This window comes from Medicago sativa, chromosome 1 (assembly GCF_051527215.1).
Source record: "Medicago sativa cultivar Bolivia chromosome 1, Bolivia_mono, whole genome shotgun sequence".
Classification (NCBI taxonomy): domain Eukaryota; kingdom Viridiplantae; phylum Streptophyta; class Magnoliopsida; order Fabales; family Fabaceae; genus Medicago; species Medicago sativa.
In genome coordinates this window covers 18,572,242-18,600,182 of record NC_140749.1, presented here as the reverse complement: position 1 = coordinate 18,600,182, position 27,941 = coordinate 18,572,242, and the positions used below count along the sequence as shown (strand labels likewise).

The 27,941-nt window shown below is 32.7% G+C and overlaps 5 protein-coding genes across 5 annotated transcripts in view; all 5 read right to left on the bottom strand.

The window, feature by feature from the left end:
• Window positions 1-8,037, bottom strand: part of LOC146953336 (RNA-dependent RNA polymerase 1-like) — a 72,271-nt gene extending 64,234 nt beyond the window's left edge. The window contains exon 1 of the mRNA XM_085708981.1: window positions 7,918-8,037. The gene's annotated coding sequence lies outside the window, so the exon portion shown is untranslated. The remainder of the gene's footprint in view (window positions 1-7,917) is intronic.
• LOC146953337 (RNA-dependent RNA polymerase 1-like) lies at window positions 1,114-8,037 on the bottom strand. Its single transcript, XM_085709033.1, has 5 exons — window positions 7,918-8,037; window positions 5,291-5,847; window positions 3,065-4,908; window positions 2,466-2,616; window positions 1,114-2,118 (listed from the first exon to the last, which is right to left on the bottom strand). The coding sequence occupies exons 2-5, from the start codon at window positions 5,819-5,821 to the stop codon at window positions 1,303-1,305; spliced, it is 3,342 nt and encodes a 1,113-aa protein (XP_085565159.1). The 5' UTR covers window positions 5,822-5,847; window positions 7,918-8,037; the 3' UTR covers window positions 1,114-1,302.
• A 2,004-nt stretch (window positions 8,038-10,041) lies between these two features.
• On the bottom strand, window positions 10,042-12,590 carry LOC146953335 (transcription factor bHLH121-like). Its single transcript, XM_085709077.1, has 5 exons — window positions 12,349-12,590; window positions 12,141-12,256; window positions 11,336-11,463; window positions 10,775-11,254; window positions 10,042-10,687 (listed from the first exon to the last, which is right to left on the bottom strand). Exons 1-5 carry the CDS (start codon window positions 12,474-12,476, stop codon window positions 10,541-10,543), a joined length of 999 nt encoding a protein of 332 aa, XP_085565203.1. The 5' UTR covers window positions 12,477-12,590; the 3' UTR covers window positions 10,042-10,540.
• A 2,381-nt stretch (window positions 12,591-14,971) lies between these two features.
• Window positions 14,972-19,325, bottom strand: LOC146953334 (putative RNA-dependent RNA polymerase 1). Its single transcript, XM_085708903.1, has 5 exons — window positions 19,229-19,325; window positions 18,533-19,059; window positions 16,585-18,443; window positions 16,125-16,275; window positions 14,972-15,944 (listed from the first exon to the last, which is right to left on the bottom strand). Exons 2-5 carry the CDS (start codon window positions 19,046-19,048, stop codon window positions 15,054-15,056), a joined length of 3,417 nt encoding a protein of 1,138 aa, XP_085565029.1. The 5' UTR covers window positions 19,049-19,059; window positions 19,229-19,325; the 3' UTR covers window positions 14,972-15,053.
• Window positions 19,326-20,777: 1,452 nt separating this feature from the next.
• On the bottom strand, window positions 20,778-27,473 carry LOC146953333 (Sec14p-like phosphatidylinositol transfer family protein). Its single transcript, XM_085708876.1, has 6 exons — window positions 27,302-27,473; window positions 26,782-27,037; window positions 23,948-23,984; window positions 23,125-23,242; window positions 22,857-22,967; window positions 20,778-21,132 (listed from the first exon to the last, which is right to left on the bottom strand). Exons 1-6 carry the CDS (start codon window positions 27,374-27,376, stop codon window positions 20,983-20,985), a joined length of 747 nt encoding a protein of 248 aa, XP_085565002.1. The 5' UTR covers window positions 27,377-27,473; the 3' UTR covers window positions 20,778-20,982.
• Between the last annotated feature and the right edge of the window lie 468 nt (window positions 27,474-27,941).

Below are 27,941 nucleotides of genomic sequence, written 5' to 3'. Positions count from 1 at the left end.
ATAAACTTCTATGTTACATAGATGACACGTGTCTTCTATTTTGCCAAGAGTATTCTTCTCCAAGTTTCCTTTTGATGTTTGAATCTTTGGCGTTGAAAAATACATAAATTCTTGCTTGAAAAATACATAATCTATTTAGAAGTTGCATGATGTGAAATATTTCGAGTAACTCTAGACGTTACTTTTAAATATCTTCTTCAAAATAGCTATCTTCGAGATAGTAATCTTTGAATTTCTGTACTTGACATACCTTTATTTCTTTCAATATTCGAGGAAAATGAGGCTAAATCGCTCAAGAATTGGTTAATCGAATTTTGCATATCAAAGGTGCCCCCAAATGTTGTTTTTCAAAAGATTTGAAATTGATATTGTAGATTTGAATTGATGTAAAGAACTAGAATGTTTTTACTTTTCAAGCGTACCAAGAAGTTATCATTTACTTCTTCAAAATGGTGTGTATATATGTGTATCAGGACATTATTTTGCCAGATCTAGTGTTAAAGCTGAATATATTGAGCTATGTCACTTAACTACTCAGGAGCTCATATAGCTCAAACATATTCTTCAAGAGTTGTGCTTTTTTTAAAATAGACACTATGAGTCTCATTTGCGATAATCAAGCATTCTTACATATAGGTAGCCTCTAAATCTAATCCAATCTTCCATGAACGAACTAAGTATATCAAGATCGATTGTCATTTTCATGCGAGAAGATTGCTACTTCATTTGTTGGTTTTAATGACCCATTGACAGACATTTTCATAAATGCTCTTCGAGAACCAAGAATAATTTACATATGTGATTCTTTTAGTTATGAGATTCTCTTCGTACAATTTCAAGTTGAGAGTTAATTTCTTAAGTCATTCGGTATCAAAACTTGATTCTCAAGTATTCTTATGATTTTTTTTTCTTCACATAATCGATTCAGATGCATATGAATTGAGATATCGTTTACCTTATTAAAAAAAATAAAAAATCAAACTCAACTTTATAGGCTATAAGTTGTTTTATTTAACTTTAAATTATATTGTATATGGGTTTAAGGTGTCGCAGACTTAGTGTGACAACAATAAGGAATGACAATGCATGTTTTGAAATGACAATGCATTCATGTTTTGAAATGACAATGCATTCATAATACCACTACAAGTCTTCATAATATTTTCAATCAAAACAAGAAACATAGAAGAAAAAAACAACTCCTTCATAATACCACTAATGAGTTTGCATCACACTTAAAACTATATCAGGACATTACCATAAATATCTACATGCAAAGTTCAATAACTCTAAGCAGATTTGTCAGTCAAGACGCAACCTGCGACTGAAGCTTTGTTCCATGCTCGAATGCATCCTCATCCGGGCTTTCTCCTTCTTGATTTGGACAAGCAAATGGTAAACACACCATGGAAAGCTTAGAAAATGGTCCCTTTTCATACCTTCATTGTACACACCATAGTAACTATGATGGTAAGTAACATAGTACCAAGCAGAAGCTTTTGCATATGCATCATCACTCCCAGTATCGTCTTCATTGAACCAACTCCTTGCTTCTTTCCTTAGGGACCTTACAGCCATAGTAATTGCATCTGCATCCCTTCTTTTGGTGAAAGATTTCGACATTTTCATAATATTCCCACTTAGGATTTCTGATTCAGTTTTGATACCATAGTAGTCCATCAGATTTCCCAACTTGTAGTCATAATTTGTTTTGTGATAGAAGGCATCATCAACATAATCCATAAAGCCGTCGAATTCCATGTCGGAATCATAGGACTCTTTAGCCACTTCCAATGTGAAGGATGTAATAGAGCCGTCCTTTGTTGAAATACCTTGAATTTCCCTAAAAAGTTTTCCTATTACATTCTTTGATTTGTAGATAGGTTTGTTAGGCTTTTCCATGAAATCTGGATATTCTGTGGGGATAAGACGACGAGGTATTTCTGCTGGGATACCGGTTTTTGGAAAGTCAACTGCTGTTGAGAACAGCTTTGCAAGTTCAACACATGGACCTGCCATTGCTTTTCCAGGTTCTTTGTCTGCAAAGACGGTGTGTGCATTGGCAATTATTCCAAGACAATCGTTGAGTATGTAATTGGTAAAATACTGCTGCACTTCCTGCACCATGAAACCATGTTATTAACTTATATTAGAATGCATGTTGCAGGGTTAATATACTTCAGTTAAGTATGAATCTTTTGGTAGAACCCGAGTTTGAATCCTAGCTGAAACAATTATTGCTCCAGATTACCACAATCCCTTTTCCCTCAGAAACCAAAGGGGTAATAACTAAAAGATTTATACCATGTGGCTTGCATGAGTCTTTTATTATAAGTTGTAAAGGGGTAAAATTTGAAAAAAAAATTGTTGTGATATATTAATAAAAAGAGCAAAAAATGTCAAAACAACTAGAGATCATATTACACAAGTTGCTAAAACCATACATAAAGCTAAAAGGACAATACCTCAATCTCCACATCATGATCCAATACAATAGGTTTGGCAGAATCATACTCCATTGGATCAATTGTTCGAGGTGGAATCAATTCAGAATCCCAGCAAACAAAGTAGATGTCCCCATCAAGATCACTTCCCGAACATTCATTTGGATGTGGTCTGGAATTAGAAATCAGTTATGAGTGTAGACACAGTTTTAAAGAAAAAAACTTAACTATAGAGGTAAGTAACATCTCGATTTCCACTTGCCAAAATAACATTCTAAATGATAAACCTGTAAATAACTGCAAAATATTTTAAGCCTACTTCTCTGGATGAGTTTTTCTTCAATGGGAAAAAACTTCGCAAAAAAAAGTAAATTTAAGGATGGAAATGTTTTATATTTTAACAATTTTATTTATTTTACCTGTAATTACAAATGCGAATTAGAATTCATAACTGTTTATGTAACACCGTTAAAAGAAGTGAAGATGATCAAAATAGGAATCTTAAAAGAACATATTACGATGTTTTCTTGAAGCAATTTCACAATAAAACATTAGATATCTAATTTTTTACAATAGAACATTCAAAATGTAGAAACAAGTAATTCATTGAATATATCTACCTGTGACCTTTTTGAGGGAAAACAACACAATCCACCATATGGCGCAAAGCTGGCACATCCACAGCCTTCAAAACACGAACATCACCTGGGTGCAAGCACGGGTTTTTCGCTACAACAACCTTACCATTAACTACATGAGAAAGACTGTCTTCCCTATTGTTAGAATATTGAACAAAAACTTCACCATATTCTAGGGCTCTAGTTTCATCTAGAACTCCCATCATTGCTCTTCCGTTTGGAATAAATATCCTAGTTTTTTGCCGCAGTTCCAAAAGTTTTGAGGCCCTAAATGTCTGCAGCATCATTGAAAGAAATGGTTCAACATTAGGCTTGTAACCACAAATAAGCATCTCTTTCAGAATATTAGTGACCTCCCCAGAAGACATCAAGTCCAAAACCTCGCATGCCTTCGTCGAATCTGTTAGTATTGTGTTCAGTTGATCAACAGCTTCTTTTTGTTTTTTCTCGAAAACACTGTCCTTGACATCAAGAGTGGATAAGAGAGTAATCAACTGTCGATTCAGATAACAAGGCCGGAACTTACTACATGCCAAAACATCCAAATCTGTGTTGTCTGAATCGTACTTGAGCATGCTCATCCTCAGTGACAACTTTACCGATGATGTTGGATCAACAGCCACAACTCCTTTGTACCCGCCATACCGAATCTGGAAGGCAGATGGCATAGAATCATAACCACATTTTTTAGCCACTCTCCTGGCAAGTTCAAGAGATATTTTCCCAATTCCATCAGAGAAGACATATTTGGTTTTATTATGTACATCAAGAATAATTTCAATTTCAGTGCTGCTGACCGTTGTAGTTTCGGTAGAGGAACCAAAAGATTGTCCAAGTCTAGCAGCATATTTAGCTACATTTTTTATGCGGCTAAAATCTCCCATCCATTCCCTTATGGATCCAGCGGTATCTCCAGTTGGTGTACGAGCAAACATCCATAGCGAACTTTCACGCAACTGACTTGATGAGAAAGCTAGAAATTCAAACTTCTTATCACCAATAACTACGCCATTTCTAAGGATGGAAAGAATTCTATAGTATATATCAGTTCTTCCACCCACGGAAATACGTGAAGATAAATCTGACGAATACAGTTTATCCAACTCCTCGTCAACAAACGAAACACGTAGAAAGTTATCCATATATTTTTTGTATTTACGCAGAACACGATTTGAGACATTGATCTCTGGACCACAAAAGTATACTTTGCAAGGTGTTATCTGTGCCCTGCAAACATATACCAAACCGTTATCCAAAGATATAGTCAGTGACCGAGGTGGATTATTTGAACTACGGTACATTTCGTACTGATCTTTCAGCCATTTCACGGGTTCATAACAGAAATCCTTTGAATAGTACATCTTTTCTAAAGCATTCTCAATAAGCTCAACATTCTTTCTAGTTGGATCAACTAGATGATAGAAAGCATTATCGAGTTCAGAACCTGAAAGACACCCGTGCTGAACCAATGAATTAACTTTAAACAAGATGTCAAATGGAATTTGAATTCCTTGAGGAGGAGCAACCATGGGGACAACATCCGGATTGCAAGAAAAAGGTGATCCACTCTCCAATGTGTATGGACCCGCACTTTCCTCGTAATGAGCAAAGTTTTCCCTGAAATTCGGAAAATCTCTGCTGCTAGGAAGCTCTAGACATAAAGCAGAAGATTGCCCAATACAACTGCATGGAGTGAAATCTACTGTACGGATCCATTGGTCATCAGGGGGATCAATAAAATAGTTCTTAAAAGGATCTTCGTATATGTTATATGCATCATCTGAAGTATGAGAATAAAGCTCAAAAACCCGAGGAGCACCAATTAACTACAAACAGAAGAGAAACAAAAAAGATTCATCATATGTGATGTGCAGCAAAGGAAGAAATGATATTGAATAAAAACTTACTGAACATGAGATGAAAGGCAACATAATGATTCGAAAATGTTGCATTAAATCTTACTACCAATCTAGCTATATAATACAACACAACACATAGTTTCAAGAATAGCCATAAATGTACCATAAACCAATGTTCTTGAGATCACTAAGCTTGGGTTTTAATCGAACAGTTAATTTGAACATAGAAAATGAGACATATCATGCATTAAATGCAACAAACAGGCATTGCATGAATACAAAATTTGAAATAAAAAGGAAAATGAAGAACATGGTTTAAAATACTTGATGAAAAGTTGAAATTAACAACCTGAATCAATAGATACTTTGTAGTTTTACCCCGTGGCTGATGCAGCTCAATCTTCCAAATATTCTCGTATGAAAGCTCAAGTTTGAACGTCTTATTGTCATGGCACAAAGAGAATCGCCACTTTTTCATTCCAATCCCAAAATCAACTCTAACATTCTCCTCTCTCCATAAAACAGATAATCTTTTCTTTGAGATTTGACAGCCAAAATACAGTTTCACATCATCCAAACTGTGCAAAAATTCCCTTGGCCTTGGAACAATATCTCTTTCCATTTCCCGAACTTTTAAATAGGAGCTCCCGTACTGCAATGGCGACAAACTTCTGCTAGGTAAGGTCATCATATCTGTAGCATGATCTTTAGTAGTGAATTGAATAATAGCAAATGCTGTTCGAATACGGGCTTTGCCTTCTCTTATCTTTATAGCAACCACGCTTCCTTCACCAGTATACTGCTCTACAAATCTCTTTACATCAGGCACGGTCACATAATGAGGAAATCCATACAACTCAATTGTTTTACTTTTAACCATCTTCAATGCCAACTCTTTTGATTTTCCTAAATAGGATAGGAGAAGAAAATAATTCAAAAAATTAATGTTACTGTTAAACTTCTGCATCAAAAAAATCATGTCAATCTAAATTTACATTTTACAAGCATAGTCAATGATTTTCTATATGGTCCAATCCAAGTAGTGAAAGTTCATAAGCATTTGAATTCTCTCTCTTGAACAAATTTAAGGGTATAAACTTAGATATATATGCTTATGGCCGGTCAAACCATAGTCAAACTTGCAACCACATTCATATTACAGAACATACTTAAATTTATATCACATAAACAATAGTTATGCTGATTTGATGAATGAGACATATCAACTGAATGTTGAAGACTATATTCCAGAATAAGGAAATAAATAAAATATCTACTCATCACAAATCAACAATATATATGGAGGTTCAAACTCCAAGCGCGATGTAAAGTGTAGTATGCTCTAAAAGTGTAGTTTGATGACACAATACATATATTTCATTTTCTTATAGCAAATAACTTCCAAGGAAATGTATTCCATACCTATCAACAAGAGAAATGATTTTCAATACCACACACACACACACACAATGTTCCTTTTTTCTTGAAAAAACAACTTTCCCAAGAGATGTAAGTTCAAGCTTTGACTGCATTGCCTTAAATTCCTTTGATATAGAAAATGTGAGCACGTACATGAATTTTAGTAATTAGTTGGCATTATCAGCGTTATTTGACCACGATTCTCCGCAATAAACAAGAACGGAACTCAAATTACTCAAATTTGAAATCTTCATTTTGGTAATAAACTGATCCTGATCCAAGTATTATTACTCCCTCAGTATCTTATGATATGTCACCTCAGTATCTTATGATATGTCACTTAGGAAAAAATATTTGTGATTTATATGTCATTTTACGATAGTCACACATCATTATGTTTCTTTTCTTATCATATACTCTATATTTCACTATTTATTGTTGTGAATTCGATGAAAACTCACACTAACAAACTTGATGTGTGGAGCAAGGGATAATCAAGCAACCAAAATCAAAGTGTATGGAACAATTATAAACACAAGCCAAAATAGAAAACAACGAGAGAAAAGAAGAGAGAACACAAAAGAATTTGTTGACCCAGTTCGGTCCAAATTGACCTAGTCTGGGGGAGAGAGCAGCCCTCCGTTTCACTATACGATGAGTAATGTTACAAAAGAGATATCAATGGGTTACAAGAATAAGTCTCCTGCCTAATTCTACCCAAATCCCAGCCTCTTCCCGTAATCAAGAGACTCAATCCTAATAGTGTTTCCCAAGGTGAATCAACCCTCAAACGCTAGTGTTTGTTGCCAAGAGACAAACTCTATACAAACCCTAGATTTGTTGTTGCCTTTCTAAACCCTTGTTTCAGCCCCCTCTATCTCAAGGTTTACACTGATACAATGCCTATATTTGTAGTAAAAGTAACTCCCATAAAATTGTAACAAATCTGGCCCAAAAATGTTTCTGAAAAAAAACTGTTACGCAAAATCGGGCCCCAAATTTACCAAATCGGGCGCCGATTTTTCCAGAACAAGGAGCCTCCCAAAGGCAGCCAAAATCGGGCCCCGGACTCCAGAAATCGGGCACCGATTTTGGGTCTTCCAGCAAACATGGTTTCGCACTCCAAACTCCAATTTTGAGTCACTTCTACAACATTTATTACTCTCTTTTGTAAAATTATCTTTTAAATACAAAATTAACTACATTTGTTAGTACATGTGAACATGGAAAAACGGCTTATAATCAAATACGGGAGTGTATTATTTTAAACTTTGTAATTTACAAATGATTCAAGAATTTGTGACTCTCATACCAAAAACCACCCTTCATAGTAAAAAATTAACACAAAAAAAAAAATGTGATGAAATTCAGAAAAAGAAACAAATTACAAAAGAGAAGAAAGAATCTTTACTCAAATATATAGAAAACAAAAAATGAAAGTGTTATAGAAATATAAACTAGATAGAAGAAAGACACACAATTCAATCATCAAACATTAACAATGAACAGTGCATGAAAAGAGAAAGAAGCATGAAAATGTGATGACCAAAAACACACCTTGAGAAACCGGAAGAAACTGAGAAACTGAGAATCCCAAAGAGAGAAAGATTTCCACTTTCCTAAGTATTTGAAGTCAGTGAAAATGACTTTCCAATATTGCAATATAGTACAATGATTGAATGAATCCACTCACAAACATTTTCTTTTATTTGTGTTTATTATTACGCCAGCCTTTTCATCTTCCAATCAGAATTATCGAGGGTTTATTAGTAAAACATCCCCTTCCATTTTTATTTTTTTTATATAAGAAACTGAAGTTTATAAATATTTGATCAATTTTTAAATGTATTAGATGATAAGTTTCATTTGTACCTTTATTTATTATGAAAGAAAATATTAAAATAAGTTAGTATTAGGGTATGTATGAAATATTTTTAAATTTATAGGAGTATTAAATGTGAATAACCATTTTCTATATGTTTCATTGGTCTTGATGAATAATATATTTTGTTTCTGGTAGAAAAAACCTAAGGTATTATTATTATTTTAACTTTTCTCGGTTGTTAACTTCACTTATTAAAAAATGTTTAATTGTTCCACAAATGTTTTAGAACGCAAGCATGAATAGATTCTTCATTTATTCGTATTTGGTGTGTGATGGGTGTGGATTCTTTCAATTGAGAAGGGAAAAAAACAAAGTTGAAAGAATAATGTAAAGGTTTTAGCTATTAATCTACATGTTATTCTCTAGAAGAAATCAATTAAGAGGATCTATTTTCGTGTGCGATTCTCTCGTTATTAGGCTTTTAAACCAAAAAAATTGTTTAATTAAAAAGTAATAGATGACTCATGGTTAGTTGGTAATGAATAAACTAATTGACAACTAAGTTAGTTGATTGAATTTGTTAATTTTTATAAAATTAGCGGTTAAATTAGTTTTTTTTATTTAGAAAAATTAACGGTTAAATTAGTTGATAAATATGAAATAACATAAAAAACAATTTAATAATTAATTTTTTAACTAAGATAATAAAGCTAAAATCGAGAAACGAATGATAAGTTATAAACTCAAATTCCTTCAAAAAAAAAAAAAAAAGTTATAAACTCAAATGTTATAAGCTTGTGAGGAAAAAAAAGTTATTAAACTGGTTTATTTCGGTCATATAAACCTATAAACTATAATCTTTTTTTCCCTCAAAAAAGATATTTCCTGTAAACCCAAAAATTAGTCTTATCAAACATCGTTATATCAATATTTTAAAATAATTCCCTAAAAAAAATAAATCTATAAATTGTAAAATATTGAACATTGTAAAATTCAAACCAATTAAAATTGTTTCATTTTTTTCCATGTTCGGTGTAAACCAAACAAACCTAACATCTGTTGGCTCCTCTAAAAATAAATGTAAAGAATTTGCACACTAACCACTACTCATAACCATTAAATCATAAAAATTGTTTGGCTTTAATCATATCCATTTCTTTTTTTGTTAGTGAAATTAATTATATCTACCTCTAAAATCACACATGAATTATTGTAATTTGGAGTGCTTGATCAACAATGAATTCTGAATTATGGAAGTACTATGAAGGATGACAATAGCCCCTCAAAAGAGGTGGTAACTGCAAATACTCAAACAATCAAGTCAGTTTATGATTGAAGGTGCGAGGTTTTAAGGATTAGAGAATGGCGTACACTTGCGTGTCCTTATTTATAGTATGAGTTCTAAGGTTTTAAGGATGAATTCGGAATTCACAGATCAGCGTTTGATCGCTATCATGTAGCATTGATGAGATCCCCAGACTCACTAAGGTGTGATTAATCGACACTGTAGAATTTTTATATTGATAGATGTTAATATTAAATATATTTTTAAGTGTGATAAAAAAATTATATCAGATTTTTTAAAATATTTTTGGTTGAAAAAAGGACACAAAAAACCTCCCACTTTTATAACATACGGAAGCCATCACATGGATTAACTAAATAGTGTGTTTAGGAAACACTCTAAGTAGGATTCCCATAATTTGAGCAGTAATTATCAGAAGCAACCATGTAATGTTTACAAGAAGCATATACAAAAAAGAAACTCAGTCAATTAGATTGTGGGGGGTGCTTAAACGGTTAAATAGCAAACATAGATCCAAATCCCAGAAGATTGATGGAAATAGGCAGAAAAGTCACATCGAAAATTCACATAGTATTGCATCAACTAACTTGATAATCTACAATATGCACATGCTAATATATATTTACACTGGGAGATTCTTAAGCACTCAAATGGCTCAAAAATTAGTTATATATATATATATATATATATATATATATATATATATATATATATATATATATATATATATATATATGATATGTAACCTACACATGAGGGTTATGATGCATTAGTAGTTACGACTCAATGCATACATCTAGACAAAGAACCATCATTGAGCTACCCAAGTTGCAGAAGCGAAACTCAGCAAGATCCCAGCTTTAGTTTTAGTTGCAAGGGGAAGAACTGTTCCATTGATTATTTTGTTGTAGAAATTATAGAACCTATAGTCAAATTATACCCCAAGACCAGGATAAACCATGAATTGGAAACAACTATATGTACGTGTAAATTAAATGACCTGAATTAACATATGGTCAAGTGGTACAAGACTCCATATACAAAGTCAATTAACCGGCTTTTGGAGTGTTGCTGACACTGTTGGAGCTATCTTGAAGTCCCTGAGATGCAGAATACTGGCTCGAAGCACTCTCATCTATGATGATTCTATCACTCATCACCGAATGCTTTGCCTTTTTCCCTCTTGATGTGCAATCCTACATAAATCAGAATGAAGGTCAGTAAGTTTTAGCACTGAAACAAGTTTGGATTTTTAAGATATATATAAATTGTTTATAAGATACCTGTTGTGTTGTTGATCCAGGCATCTTAAGCTCAAGCTCTGTTGCCACATCTGGAGACACACTACATCTTTCTGCATCACTAGGTCTTCTTCTATGACCCGGTGACTTGCTTCGAGACTCTTTTCGACTAAACACGTGGGATGTAGAAGGATACTGAGCTGATGGCATCTCTATTGGAGGGATAGCTGGAGCCGAGAACGGAATATACATTGAGGATAGACTTGGAATATGACCAGGATTTTGGTTTCCAAAGTAAGGAAAAGGTTGCATAGGTGGTGGGTGAATGGAAACCGGACCAGGAGGGATTGGCATTGGCATAGGAACGGGGTATGTATAAGGGCTACTCATGACAATAGAATGGTCAATTGCAGTCCATGGCGGCATGACTCTGAGTCTCTGCTGATACTGAGAATTAAGATTTTCTATATCAGATTTTAAAGTTGCTTTCTCTTCTCGCAATTCATTCTTTTCTTGTATTAGCTGTGAATATAATAAAATGAATAAATGAGCTGCACATATGCTTGATCTTAAAACAAATTGAAGGAATAATAAGAACCTTACTTCGCTTGACTCTTCAGAAAGGGATTTGTGCTCTGTTTTCAGTCTATCAACTTCAGATGTTATGTCCTTTAGCACTTGGATTGTCTCTGTGATGATGGTTGCCTTATCGTTCCGTGGTCTATCAGGATCTGCATCATTGTACAATGAACGAACATAAATATCTCAACTATGCCACAACTACCAATTCAAATTGGCAAATCATAATTAATTTATACATTTGCTTGTAAAACAACAACAATCAAAGGCCTTTTCCATTTATGCAGTCAAATATGTGGATCAAGCAATGATGCCATAACACATTATAATAAATCCATGTTTAAAAGCATCCAAAAACAGAGACCTAGAGACTGAATAGGTCTCCTCCGTATGTTTTATCAGGACTAATTATTAAAGTATTTAATGTGTAAATGTAAATCTTTCTAAAATTTGAAAGAGCCTGGTGATGCGAGAATCAAGTTGCCAACGCCAAACCAAACAAAGGTTTAGTGTAAATGTAAATCTTTCTAAATGTAGATTCTCTACACTCACAAAGTTGTAGACTATGAAGCATTGACACGGACGGACTGAGTGTTTCCCTTGCTGCAATATTTTCTTGTTTATCAGATGTAAAAAGGGTCATACATACTAATAATTGTTAATGATTCAAGAAAAGTGTAGAAAAAAGGGCACTTGTTTGTAATCTGTTTCGTTGGGCCAGGCCGGGCCGATTCATCAGATTGCTCTAACATGTGAAAAATCTTGAATTCATAAAAAATTACACAACTGAGTCCCTAAATCAGAGTGTGAATTCAAAGATGGTACCTACCTATGACGATTCCCAATTGATGAAAATGATCATTCAAGCGATCCCTCCTGATTTTCTCACGGTCAGCCTTCTGAACTTTTCTAGCAACAACACTTGATTCCAACTCACTCCTTTCTCTACACAAACAACAACACAACACACTCAATTCATTACTTACTCAAACACGTTGATATTAAAACTACCCAAATCGCAGCATGAATATATATACCGGACTGTATCTTTACGATTGGTGATGGGCAGCGGAGGTGATTCTTCTGCCGCAGTAAGGGATGGTGTTTTCGAGGTGTTTAGCGGCGGAGGCGGTGGGTTCCATTGATTGATCATGTGTTGTTGCATTCCGGTGAAGTAGTTCACAATTGAAGTGTTTAGTTGTTGTTTATTTTAGAGTGGGAAGAAAGGCAAGCACGCGCATTCAGCTTGTGTCTTCCACGAGCCACGTCCAAACTATATATCCTAACACCTGTCCTCTCCTAACCTTAACTTTATTTTACTTTTTCCATTTTTTTCTTTTACTAAATTTTATTGGTCTTCCTAAATTTGATCGTAAAAAGTCATCGTGAGCTTAGCTTGGTTAGTAAGGATAATATATGCAAGATCTGAGGTTCTAACCCTGACCACCACAAAAAAAAAATTGATCGTAAAAAAAAAAATAGTTTGACTATATAAAGTTCTTGTTGTAAAAACTATTTTTCAAATTTTATTTTGTGACAAACTCTCATTATAAACTTTCTTTTTCAATTTTCATTTTATAGTTTAAGGATTAAATAATTAGATATCAAATATAAGCAAAAAAAAAAGACAAATTAAATAGATGTATTTGATTCAAATTTTTAATCAAATACATTAGTTTTGTGCGATTTTTTAGCTTTTATTTAATACCAAAATAGTATCATAATATATGCTATTTTATTAAATAATACAATTTTAGTCCTCGTGAGCTTAGCTCAACTGGTTGGGACAATGCATAAAATATGCAAGGTCCGGGGTTCAAATCTCGGCCACTACCAAAAAAAATAATACAATTTTAACTAATTGCTTATCGAAGGAAAAAAAATATAAATAACTTGGGTAAAATACGGTTGGGAAATAAGACCATCCACATTGCAACACTCCATTTTGGTGCTTAAACGGGTCCAGACTGTACACGTCATTCGTTTTATAATCAATACTTGATAAGCACTCAATCTCTACAACCCAGCACCTCCAAATAATTATTAATTGGGTCCATGCAATAACTATATATCATTAAATTTTAACAATAATTCATATATTCACTCATAATTATATAATTTTAAAATATTGAAATAATTTAATTATAAATTATAAAAAAAAGTTAAAACTTGAAAAAACAATATAAAATAAATGATGGTAAATTATTTGTTGTTTTGCTTAAATTCAATCACTATATGTTTGTTTTGTTTTTTTTTTCTTCAGATGGGTAAATTATTTGTTGTTTTAAAAAAAGTTTTGGTTGAAAATTTAATGTTGATCGATTGAATATTACTCTTGCAACTAATATATAATTTACTTTTTAATATTAAAATAATACAACAATTGAATAGAGAAAAAATAGAATTAATTGCACATATGGGACCCATGAGTAATAGGAGAGAGAGGGTGTCTATAAAAGCACCCATCTCTGTAAGCACCATATTAATTGGTGTCACAATGGAGGTGCCTATTTAGCATGGTGCAAAATAGGGGAAGAACTCCCCATTGTAGATGGTCTATGAGTTGTTGTAATTCTTTTCATTTTTCAAACAAGAGATCAACATAAAATTAAGATGGTAAGAATGAATTCTAAGGACAAATCGATAAAATTCAAGTCACAAGTGTAGAAATTCTAATGATTTAGAATATAATTCGATACAAAAAGAGAAATTGTTGTATAAAATATGAAGTTTGAGTTTTGGGTTTTAGAGAGAGAAGATATTTGTTGAATGTTGATTGATTCCAAATGAATGAGGCCAAGTGTTTATACAATCTCTAGGTTAAAAGGGTAGAATGACATAGAGTAAAACTAATACTTAAAAGGAAAAATTAACTGGCGTCCTTAAGACACAAATTAATGAATCAAATGCACAAAACTTGAGGAAATATTTCTATTTTTGGTTCCGTAACATGTGTCCTATCACTAATTTTTCTTATTCACTACCAGTATTTATTTAATTTCTATTACAAAAACGTAGACCGTGGATCATACCATTTAATTCTCTCTTCAAATGAAATTCTCTATTTATTTTGACAAATGGAGAAATCCTAATCCAATTCTCCGTGCAATGATAGTTTGAGAAAAACATACCATTTAATTTGCTCATTCATCCACTATTAGCTATAACTACTCCATGTATACTATGTTTTTCGTTCTCAATTATAAGCAATATTTTATTTTTTAATTTCATTGAATAACTGCTTTGATATATACTACATATCGGATATATTAGTTATTCAATAAACTTAAAAAATTTGATTTTGTTTTGTTCATAATTGAAACTGAGGAGCAAGTTCATATCAAAAAGACCTTATGTTTCTCAACTTTGCCTTCTTGGATACCTCGCAGAATGTCTAAACTCTTAACATAAAAGTTTTAACTTAGTAAACTAATGAACCATTCTCCTACTTCCAAATGATTAGCTTCTTTCTTCATAATTTTCTTTCCAAAAGCATCTTTAATTTAATTCCAAAAATATAAGAAAGTTGTTACGTGGGTGACTAAAACTACATTTTGACTTAGTCAGCTTCATGGTATACATTTTTCTACCTTAAATGATTCTGCATCAGCTAAGTCTTATCAGGTAAACCTTAAAATATATATAATTATGAAAATACAATGGACAATCACAAATGGATAATATATATTATTACACATGAAATAAATTGTATAACAAGTAACTTAAATTAGTAATATTTAACTCACAAATTCATTTGATAATGCACTATTATCCACAATAAAATGCAAAACATTAATGTGATGACAAACATTTTCAGCATTCTCCAATCTTTCACTCTATAAGTTCTACTCTTGGCTTTGTCCTTCTTTATCTGAATAAGAGTATCATGAACACACCATGGAAAACTTAGGAAATGATCCTTATTTAGTCCCTCATTGTAGCATCCCCAATAACTAGGATGATATGTTACATGATACCAAGCAGAAGCAATAGCATAAGAATCATCATCATCACCACCACCTTGAGAATTTGATTTTCTTATCATCTCACTGAACCAATTTCTAGCTTCATTCCTTAGTGACATCACTGCATGATTTATTCCTTCTTTGTCCTTTCTATCATTGAAAGATTTTGACATCTTTAGAATATTTCCACTGATTATTTCTGCTTCTGTTTCTATACCATAGTACTCCATTAAGTTCATCAACTTGGTATCATACATTTGTTTGTATTCAAAAGCCATTTTTGTGTACTTCTCAAAACCATTAATCTTCATGTCATGATCATAGAACTTGTTTGCAGCTTTTTTAGTGAATGATTTTTTGAGGCTTTTTTGTTGTGCAACATTCTTCACCTCGCGGTAAAGCTTTCCGATTATGCTGTTTGATTGATAAGTTGGTTTGTATTGCTTTTCCATGAAATCTGGATATTGTTTTACATGGAGATGTTTTGGTACTTCAGCCGGCACGCCGGATTTTGCAAAATCAACGGCGATCGAGTGTAGTTTCGCAAGCTCTATACATGAAGGGCTCATTGCCTTTTCAGGTTCCTTATCAGCAAACACACTGTGTGCTGTTGCAATAACTCCTAAGGTGTCCTTGACAATGTAGTGAGTGAAATGCTCCTCTACATCCTGTAGCCAAAGTAGTGATATGTCATAGCCAACAAATTCAGACACGAGAAATCTCTAATATCGCATCACGTTTCTATTTTTATATACAATAGGCAAAACTAGGTTCTTTAAGTTAATTTAAAGTTTGAAAGAAATCTTTATCTTCTTTTTGTGTCATTTGGAATTTTTTTAGATCAATACCTGTAATGTGACATCATGATCAACATGCATGGTTTTAGATGGTGAATGATCCATTGGATTTTCCCGATGAGGAGGAATAAGAGCAGGGTCCCAACAGACAAAGTAGATATCTCCATCCAAGTCACTTCCTGAACATTCATTAGGATGTGGTCTACATAACATAAGAAATCATTTTGAAGTCAGAAAACATCACCATACGCATAATCAATATAATCTTCGCTATCAATCTTCTAAAGTGGTATATTTGCAGGGACTAAAAGCAAAAAATGATATATCCACCTCAAGTTATGTTGATTTTGTAACAAATGATTGAATGGATAGGAAATATATTAAACCTATACTATTTTACTCATACCTTGCTATATTCTCAACTGCAAAATATAGTTACATTAAGTTTTGTTGTTTTTGAAACAAATGTTGAATGGATAAGAAATTTGTGGAATCTTAAATAAAATCTTACCTTCTCCCTTTCTGTGGGAAAACAACACAGTCCACCATATGATGTAAGGAAGGTACATCGATCGCTCTCAAAATCCTTACATCTCCTGGATGAAGACATGGATTCTTGGCCACAACTACCTTCCCCTTAACAATATATTTTCCTTTTTTTGCTCCAATGCCCTTAGAAGAAATAGAGGACATACCATTTTTTCTTGGAAGAGATATCTGCACAAATACCTCTCCATATTTTAATGTCCTTGTTTCATCCAAGCATCCTAACATTGATCTTCCTTTCCGAACAAAAATCCTAGCTTTGAGCTGCAATTCTTGTAACTTTGTTGCACATATTGTTCTCAACATCATGGAAAGAAAAGGTTCATTTGTCGGATTGAAGCCACAAATAATCATTTCCCTTAACATGTCTGTAATCGTTCCTTGTGACATCATGTCGAGTGCATTGAATGGTTTTCTTGATATCATTTTGAGCTTATTAACAATCTCCCTTTGCTTCCTTTTAAAGACTCGATCCTTAACACCGAGTGTGGACAACAGAACGATTACTTGACGGCTAAGAAAGCACGGTTTGTTTTTGCTCCATGACAATACATCTAGTATTGTGTTTTCTGACTTAAACTTGCACATGCTATTTCTCAAGGAAAGTTTAGTTGATGAGTTAGGATCAACAGCAACAACACCTTTGTATCCACCATATCTGATTTGAAATGCAGATGGAATTATATGATCCTTGCAACCACATTTTTTAGCAACTTCTTGAGCCAATTCATATGATATTTTCCCTATTCCATCAGAGAAACAGTATTTGATTTCGCCTCTTTTCAATTCTATATCAGGAATAATTTCGATTTCGTGTCTTCCAACACTCACTGTTTCTCTTGAAGAGCTGAATGATTGACCAAGCCTTGCTGCATATTTTGCCACATTCTTGATTTCATGAAAATCTCCCATCCATTTTCTTATATCACCTGTGGTTAGTCCAGTTCTCGGTGCAAACATCCACGCTGAGTTATCGCGCAATTGACTTGACGAGAAAGCAAGAAACTCGAACTTCTTGTCCCCAATTTCTATGCCATTTTTTAGTGTAGACAGTACCCTTTGATGAACCTTTGTTTCTCTGTCCACGTCTATACAAGAGGAACCTGACAACAAATCGGATGAACGGAGTTTATCCATGTTCTCATCAACAAAAGAAACGCGAAGGAAGTTATCGGTGTCTTCAGGATAGTTGCGCAAAACTCGATTCGAAAGATTCACTTCAGGACCACAGAAATATATTTTGGAGGGAGTTACTTTTACTCTATGAACATACACCAATCCATTATCTAAAGAAATGGAACTAGATATAGGAATTGAAGTATTTGTTGAGTATCTTTGATACTGTTTCTCCAACCATTGAACAGGATCATAGCAACATTCTTTCATCTGATATAACTTATTCAAAGCACTTTCTATATATTCAAATTTTATTCTTTGTGGATCAACCATATGAAAAAGATTAGTGTCAATTGCTTGCAAAGGAAGGCAACTATGTTGAACTAGTGAGTTGATTTTGAACAGAATTTTGTATGGCAAGTTGAATCCTTCTGGTGGAATCACCATGGGGACAAAATTCAAATTTGATGAGAAACCAAGTTGTTTCTCAAGATCAAAGGTGTTATCAACATTATAATAATTTCGATAGTGTTGACAAAAATTCGGAACCTCGGTATTTTGTGGAAGTTCAAAACATAAAGATGATGATTGTCCAATGCAGCATGATGGGGTGAAATCTACACTTCTAAACCAATGATTGTCATAAGCTTCCTTAAAGTACTTGATTTCAGAAACATCTTTTTCGTAGATCCGAGGAGCACTGCGTAACTGACAATTAAGATAGGGACTAAATTCAAAATAAGAATATTTTATAGAGATTAAAAATCATATTTAACCCTGAAACTAAAGCAACTAACCTGAAAAAGGAGAAGTTTCTTGGTACGACAATGTGAGTGATGCATCTCAATTCGCGATATGCTCTCGGAATTGATCTGCATCTTATAATCCTTAGACAAATAGCAGAAAAATATATACATTTTTCTTAATCTGGCTCCGAATTTAACAGAAGCATTTGAATGTTCCCAAAGTACACTAAGTTTTCCCTTGGATGTTTGACATCCAAAGTGTATTCCAACGCCATCCATGTTGTAAGCAGAGATCCTTGGCTTTGACAAAATGTCAGGTTTTATTAATGTAGCATTTAGAACATTTCCACTGTAAGATAGGTGTTTAGTAACCAAGTTTAAGATTGTTTCAACACTTTTTTTGTCTGTGAATTGAACGTTAACATGTGTCATAGAATCTCCATCTTTATGATGCTTAATCTCTACAGCAAGAACAGTTTGGAATCCAGCATGTTGCTCCAAAAATTTCATTACCTCTTCAGCAGAAACATTAGATGGGAATCCATGTATTTGAATTGTCTTACACATAGCTAGTTTATCTGAAATTTTATAGATAAATGAAAACTAAATGCATGATTCGTAGAAGATGTGAGTAAATATAAACTAAATCATGATTTCATGAACTTATAGCTTCAAGTAAATTAAAAGAAATTGAAGAATCTATAAATGTAATTCATCAACATGCAATGCAAGGAGAAGAAAACTCACATGAAATTTCAAGTTAAAAACTAGCCAAATGCAGTTTGAGAAACCAAAGCACATTCCAAAAAGAACCAAAGGAATTACTAAAGAGTGCCTCTTCTTTACACCAAATTATGCCACGGTCACTTTTATATGATTGTGAGATTATATTTTGTAATAATATAATAATTTTCATTACCAACGAATTAGTTCAAATGGTAAGGGATTAGGACCCCTTAAACAAGTGGTTAAGGGTTCGGTCTATGGCTCTAACGTATGAAAGAAAAAAAATCAGTTGAAAGGGGAGAACCCACTTTGTGTGTTCCCCTGCGAAGATATGTCATTATTAAACACGGTGAAAATTTTGTATCAATAACATAATATTTTCTCTCCTCGTCACTATTTTAAATTTTCTTCTGCAACTTTATTTGATTTTTACTTTATTTTCAAATCTCCTGTCAGATTCTTTTTCCTTTAACTTTTTGATTTTTCTTATTTATATTCTTTCTTCTCCATATTTTTGTGCAATTGGCTAAGTATATATGCCTTGCTTTTTCTTTTATGCGTAGCTAAGTATACAACAATATTTAGCAAAGATAAGTTTTCTTAAATCTCTTTTATTTATTCCTTTTAATATTCAATTGTTGCTCATTTTTATGTGATGATTATTATTTGTAGATAATTCTTTGTCTAATTTTACAACAATCTTAAGGATTTGTCCAAATTATGCCACGGTCACTTTTATATGATTGTGAGATTATATTTTGTAATAATATAATAAATTTCATTACCAACATAGAATTGGTTCAAGTGATAAAGGATTTGGACCCCCTTAAGTAAGTGGCCAGGGGTTCAATCTTTGGATATTGTGTATGAAGAATAAGAGCACTTGTTAAGGATTTAAAAGAGGAAATAATTTAAAGTTTTTCATAGAAAAAGTTCATTTTCAAAGTTTCAATGTGTTTGAATAAATCATTCTCAATATGTCCTCATGAGCTTAGCTCGATTAGTAAGGAGAATGCATAATATATGCAAGGTCTGGGGTCAAACCTGGGCACCACAAAAAAAAAAAAAAAAAACATTCCCAATATAAAGTTTCTTCTTTGGGAAGAAAATTCAGTTGGAAGGGGGAACTCACATTGTGTGCCCCATAGGTTTCCCAACAAAGATTAGTCATCGTTAAACGACGATGGAAACTTTATATCAATAACATGATATTTTCTCTCCTTGTCACTTTTAAATTTTCTTCCGCAACTTTATTTGATTTTCACTTTATTTTCAAATCTCCTGTCAGAATTCTTTTATATATTTCATATTTTATCTACAACTTGTTTTCCTTTTAACTTTTTGATTTTCTTATTTATATATTCTTTCTTCTCCATATTTTTGTGCAATTGGCCAAGTATATGTGCCTTGCTTTTTCTTCTATGCGTAGCTAAGTATAGCATAAAAAGAGGAAGCTCATTCTTTTCTTAACGTTCTATTGTACCTAGTAAAGTACCAAAATAAGATAAGATAATCTTTCTTCTTTTTGTGCAGTAAGGAGTCATTACCAAAGTAAAGCAAGACTTTAAAATAGACAAAATAGGATAAATTATCTCATCATATCTCTAATCATATTTGGTTTTCCAGTAGAATAGAATATGTAACATCTATATCATATCATATCCTAATATCCTCTAGTTGAAATTTTATAGATCATAAAGGGGTTAGGACTATAAGCATCAGATGCCCCCTACTTAGACTCAAATGATTGTTTGATTGCCAAGAAGACACTTGAGTCAAGTCGTTCTTCCGTTTTCCGGTGGTTTCACTTCAACGTCTTGGATAGGTACAAGCTTTGCTCTTCCACCATACTCTTCTGGGAGAATGTCTTCACCAACATCACTTACGAACAACTTTTTCTCTTCCTCATTGCTTATAATTACAATCTGCATTCATCAAGCAAAGCCGTGAAAATGGGAAGCTGGCACATGTTAAATTATACGAGTTTAGTTTTGATACCACCAATATAGCAAGTTTTACATAGTCAACAAATCATAACCAACCGTATATGTTACTTTCGAAGTAGTTGTGAAAGTCAAACATTTTTAATGATCAAACGATTACAATTGATTCAGTGTAAAAAATCTTTACACTGACAACATATATTAATTAAATCCTAAATCATGCACAATTGGTCAGATACAACTCTATACTAAGCAGCTAAAAAGGTTTTATCTTCATTTGAATAAAAAAACTAAGGCTTAATTGCATGTTTGATCCCTTATGTTTATTTTAGTTTTTAAGTTGGTCCCTTATATTTTAAAAGTTTCAAGTTGGTCCTTTACGTTTTAAAAGTTTCAAGTTGGTCCAAAACGTTGCTCACGTTGGAATAAGTTAGTCCCTTTCTCAACATGATATTGAGTTTAATAAAACCAAAAAAATTAAAAAAAATGTTTTAAACTGATTTTCTAAATAAGTTAAGGTTCTATCACTCATATTGTCAACCCAAATCTTTAAACGTTAAGTGACGGAAGAGACTAACTTATTCCAACGTGAGTAACGTTTTGGACCAACTTGAAACTTTTAAAACGTAAGGGACCAACTTGAAACTTTTAAAACATAAGGGACCAACTTGAAAACTAAAATAAACATAAGGGATCAAACATGCAATTCAGCCAAAAACTAATTGCAATAGCTTTAAAATCATATTATAATCAAATGGTTATGCAAAGTTAGTACTTAGTATAATCTGAAAAAAGCAAACTGAACATTTCAAGTTTATAGTCTCAGATTTGCTTAAGGCTTCTTTTTACTAATTTCTTCTATATGCATGCATTAATGGTTAAAATTACTTGATTATAAACTTCGATAAATGATTTTGCAATTGAAAAGTTACAAGAATAGCATATGAAGATTGATACTTTACTTTATATTAGGTCTCTATATTTTGCCAAAGATCTCAACCTCTACAAACGACTATGGTATCATATGAGTATTGCTATAGCGCCGCAGAAGAAACCTTTATGGTTTTCTAGTTACCTATATATTCAAAAAAACCTTAAAAGAAGTTTCCTACAGTGTTGTCAAATGTGGACCACGGAAGATAGAAGTTTGTTCGAATTCCACTACGGTACAGTATTGGACAACACTTTGTACTAGAAAAGGTGTCGTGGGACAATAGGGATTTGTTCAAATTTCACTAAACTGTTCGTAGGACAATAGAGCGTCGTCTATTTGACAACACTGTTTTTCAATAATAATATTACGTTCTGATGCTTTAGATATTTAAGAAGAAAAATGCCATGTTTGACATAAAAAGTAAACATTGAAACACATACAAATTACTTGTATTTCTATCCATATTACTGTATACTATCGAATAATGATATTAACCAAGGACATTGCCTATGGAAATTAACAGATTGAAAATCTTGAACATTCCCAATATATTCTGCATCACATTTTGTTTGCTTTGATGGGATACTAATTCAATCTGGTCAATGACTAGTGCTAGTAACATACCCTCTAACATGCTACTGAGAGATGGGACATTGAAAAATATGCGACTGATAGACGGGCCACTGAAAAATATGTGATGCATATATACAGCCAATGTGAATCAGTACAACACACAGTGCACTAATTTTCAGCTTAAGATTGGAAAAAGTACCTTTTCTTGTGTTGCCTTGTCCAGGAAGCCGGAAACAAATCTCCAAACGCTCACAAAAAACCATGGCATATGTAAAATATAGCACTTCGCTAAACGTTCAGGGTAGTAAGACTGCAATTCAAGCAATAATCACTAAAGTTTAAAAACAAGTTATGAAATAATTGGTGGTTGAGAAAAAAAATTGAAATAGAAAACAAAGAAGCATGATCTTATATATTTTCATTTATGTTATACGTGAAAATTTCAAGAAAAAACAGAAGATTGTCACCTGTAAAAATTGAAATCCAGTAATTAAACCGCGTGCGTCAACATTCTTATACGAAATACCCTGCAGATCCAGAACCCCAATCAACTTTTCATTTCCTACCTCCCTTCCCTTGAAAGCACTGAAGAGAAAAAAAGTTAACAATTTCTCAGTTTCTGATGATAAAAGAGAGTAGAAGTTGGAACACAGATGAAAATTACTCTTTGACAATAACACCATTATTACTAACAATTCCTTCCTAATTAATCACTCTAAGGTGTTTCAATGCCCAAAAAAGACACTAGTTGCATAGGTTTTCCTCTCAAAAGCCATTTCTGTCAAAAATGAATGCACAGGAAGGAAAGTGGTGCTGAAGTATGTTCCCATGAAATATAACAGTACGTAAATTTCTACATTGCAATGCTTTTGTTGAATGGTCTGCTATGTTTGTCGAGGCCAAATCTCTAGTTTATAGAAGATATATTATAGCGTATAAGCTTGTATAATTGTTTGGTAATGTTTATTCTCTCATGAGTTTATAGCGTTCTTTAATGAGCTTATAGCATTTTTTCAGAGCTACTTCAAGTAGCGTGTCATTTTTTCTCTCATCTTTTATCCTCATTATCCTAAATTAAAAAGTTCAAATATCCATAAAAAGTATATTTTATGTCATTTTATCTAGTTCAACCGCTAATTTTACCAAACACTTCAAATTCAATCAAATGGTTTATCAGCTATCCACTATCAACTAGTTTATCAGCTATTTTTTTACCACACAAGACCCAAGTTCCTTTAAACAATAGATAAGATAGGAAAGCATCAAAGTAGTAGTAAAATTAGACAGTACCTCGCAATTGTCTTGTCCAGTAAATGTACAATAAATTCTGAAAGAAGAAACAAAGCAGAGTAGTCAGCTAAATAGTTGCATCATTATAGAATACACACACACACACACACACACCAAGACAGAGAATTTCAATTTTTTCAACATCATCTCTACTGTACTAGTTATTCTCTCTTTCATTTGATTGATAGGAAAAAGCTACTAAATTCTTAAAGCATACCAGATTATCTTCTGAATATATGTCTTGATGATAAATAAATAGAAAAACATGAACCGTAAATTTGAAAGCAAAAGATAACAAATAATAGAAAACAAATGGAACATGCTAGATATATCTGAGATAACTAAACAATCTTTAGGTCTCAATTATTGCAGTTTTATTTTATCTGCAACCACAAAATTCCAATGCAAGTATCTGGATAAGCCCAACACTTCATTCCATTTGATAGTTTCATTTTCCTAACTTCTCATATAACAACATGTCAACAAGTAAAATTAGATCATGTCAAAATAGGAGAGATATGAATAGCTGATCATAATATTGTACCAAAGGGGAGCTGAAATTGTGTAAGGAGAGAACTTTGTCTATCAATTAAAAAATTTATTAACACATCTTATCTCCCAATATTGGAGGGGAGTTAACATTAATAAAGACACAATTTTCTCTCATCCCTTCCAAAAAATTGAACTAAACAACTAAAATTTAAAATAATTCATTTTCTGTCCCCTCTCCTCTATTTCACTCCAACCAAACACCATCAAAAAGAACAGTCAGGATAAACATGATAAGTGACTTATCTAAAAAATTGGATTTTGGGGAAACAACAAAATCCTTCAATTCCAGATAGCAAAAGAAAAGGACAGAATGTGAACCAAGGGGGAACTCAATTGGTCACATAAATTTAAATTGGACCAGTCTCTACAATAATATTTGCCTAATGGTCCCCGCTTGGAAAAAATACATCAAAAGTTATCTTTGAACAAACTGTACTAGCATCAAATTTTCAAAAACCAACTAACAAATTTACCAATTTCTATTAGTCATCGAGGCTACACAAAATGACGTGTGATGAGAGATCCACATTGAATAAGATATGACCTGAAAATATGTTTAAAAGTGGAAGACATCCCACCTTATAAGCTCGCCAACTTTGTAAGAATAATTTGGGCACAATATAAAAACCTAATACTATAGTAGAGTTTATCAATCATCTGTTGGACCAGAGTCTATTAGACTTACTTGGGTCACACTATAGATATCCGATCATAGAATGTGCTTGAAAGTATCCTTTCCACCTATTCCACCTACCCCACCTAACCCCAACTGTCTTGAACCTTGCACCATCAAGATGAGTACCGTATGCTCCATCACTGAGGTGTCCCATTAATGACTTCAACTAGTTTTTGGTGGAGCTGAATAAAAATCCTTCAAATTATTAACCAGAATCTTCTACAAATACCTCATTATATCAAACATTAAAAACAACTTTTTCATCCTTTCTAGTTTTTTATTTTCGGGGTAGGATGGATAGGAGGAGAATATACAGAAATGATAAAATGTACAAACGGATCGAGGATTGGATACACTCTGAACAAATGGCATTAGTCCCTTAAACAACCATTCTTAAAATTTAGGTTAGGCCTAACTCAACCCTGCAAAACTGGCTTCTAACGTGAGGATATCTCCCACTTATAAACACATTTTCAGGTCATATCTCAACCAATATGAGACTCTCGACAACCATGAACAAGAAAACCAAAAGGACACAAAAACAACTCATACCAATATTTCATATAGAAGTTGCACACACATATGTGTGACATGAGGACCTAATTGAAAAGAACTAGAGCAACTCAATGTGTGGTGGCAAACCATGAATATGAAATTATTGGAGTTCACCAGCTATAATACTTTAAAGTTATGTCTTGATAATAAATAAAAGAAAATAATTCATGAACCATATCATTTGAAAGTAAAGGGTGACAACTACTAGAAGACAAATGGAAGATCTTCAATATTTGAAGTAATAATTGCAGTTCTATTTTAATCTGCAACCACAAAATTCTAGTGCAAGTATCTGAATAAGCCCAGCACTTCATTCTATTTAATTTAAAAATAATTTGATAATGTCAAAATTGGAGAAATAGAAAATCATATATGAATAACTGATCACAATACAGTCGAAATTGAGATGATTTTCTCAGGTGTCAAAAATTGATTTTGAATCAAACAACTAAATATAAAATTATTTATACTCTCTCCTCTATTTCCCTCCAACCAAACACAATGTAGAAGAACATTGAAAATAACCTTGATAAGTGACTTATCTAAACAATTTTTGGTTATTGAGGAAACAACAAAATCACTTAAACTGTACCTCAATTAATTAAACTGTACCTCAATAAATTCCACATGGCAAAAGAAAAGGACAATGAAAGTGAACCAAGGGAGTTTCCAACTGGTTACATAAATTAAATTGTACTTCTCTCTAGACTAATCTTTTCCTAATGGTCCCCACTTGGACAAAATACATCAATTTGGCATCTTTGAACGAATTGTACTAGCATCAAATTTTCAAAGTCAGTCAAATAACAAAATGCTAGTATTAGCCATGGAAGTTTTACTTTTATATATGAAAAATTAAATTAGTACTGACAATGTAAAACTTTTTAACACCTAGATTCAATCAAATCACACTATAATTACACTTTGGTATATTAATTGCTAAAATATATCCACAAATATCTCTATACTAAGACGTGGTAGGATGCTAGTGACAGTATATACTAATTAAATTCATGAAAAATAAACACAAAGAATTAAAGTAGAAAATTACTCTTGAATTGAATCTGATCCTTGGAAGGGAAATGTCTACTAGCTTGGACAATCATCACAGGATATTTATCCTTAGACAAACCCTGTAAAAAGATCTTTCTAGTTTCCAATTCATCAGGAACTTCAGAATCTGAAATGAACCCATTAGGCACCATACTAGTCCTCCATTTCTGCCATTGGACAAACATCTTTGCTGCTTTATCTGAATCCATTGACCGAGCAATCAAAAACCTCATCAGTGTAGGGTCCCCATAACCCTGCAAAAAGGAAATTTAATATAAAAAAGAATATGCTACCATGATTTACGTCATGATATCATAAAAAATCACATCAGTCGTATTTGACTGCGATTCTCTGCAAATATCATGCAGGAATCTCACATCTGTCATATTTCTCTGAGACGGATGAAATGAGATTCCTGACTGCGGAGAATCTGATTCAAACAAAGTTACATCAATTTAAAACCATAAACTAAGTTAGTGAATTAATCATTGAAGAAAAGAAAGAAGAGACTGGTTTACCTGTGTAGAAGAACCAAGGTTTTCAACAGACTTTTTCAGCTTGGTGAGTGCAGCAAAGTCTGTTGCTTCAGCCATTAGGGGCAGAAGAAAAGAGTATTTGGCAGAGGAAAAATGATTGGGTTTCACTATTTGAGAGTGTTGAAGAGAGGTGAATAAGAAGAATAAGAGGTACAAGAAAGCACGTGGAGGTTAGAGAAGTCTATAAACAACAATTACGTTGACATAACGGAACTGTGCTGAATATTAGACTGCCAAGAAAATAATCTATGCATATGGGATTGACTTGTTCATGATTTTATTTTATTTTTTGAGCAACTTATTTGTAAATCATTTTTGTTGAAGGAACCTATTTATAAATCTATCAATCTATGCATGTACTTTATGATGTTTTTCATAAAAAAAAAAAAATTATAATTTATTTTCATATGTTGATTAGATAGGTTATGAAAACAACTTATAACATGAAAAACAATTTAAATTTAATTTTTTATTATTTGTTGTAGAAATAGGTTATGTAAGCTTATACATAAGTGTTTATTGTGATAAATGATTGTCTTTTTTTTTTTTGAAAGAAAATGATTGTCTTATAAGCTACAAATAAGTTGTTTATCTAAACAGTTACCTAAAATTAAGTTGTAGA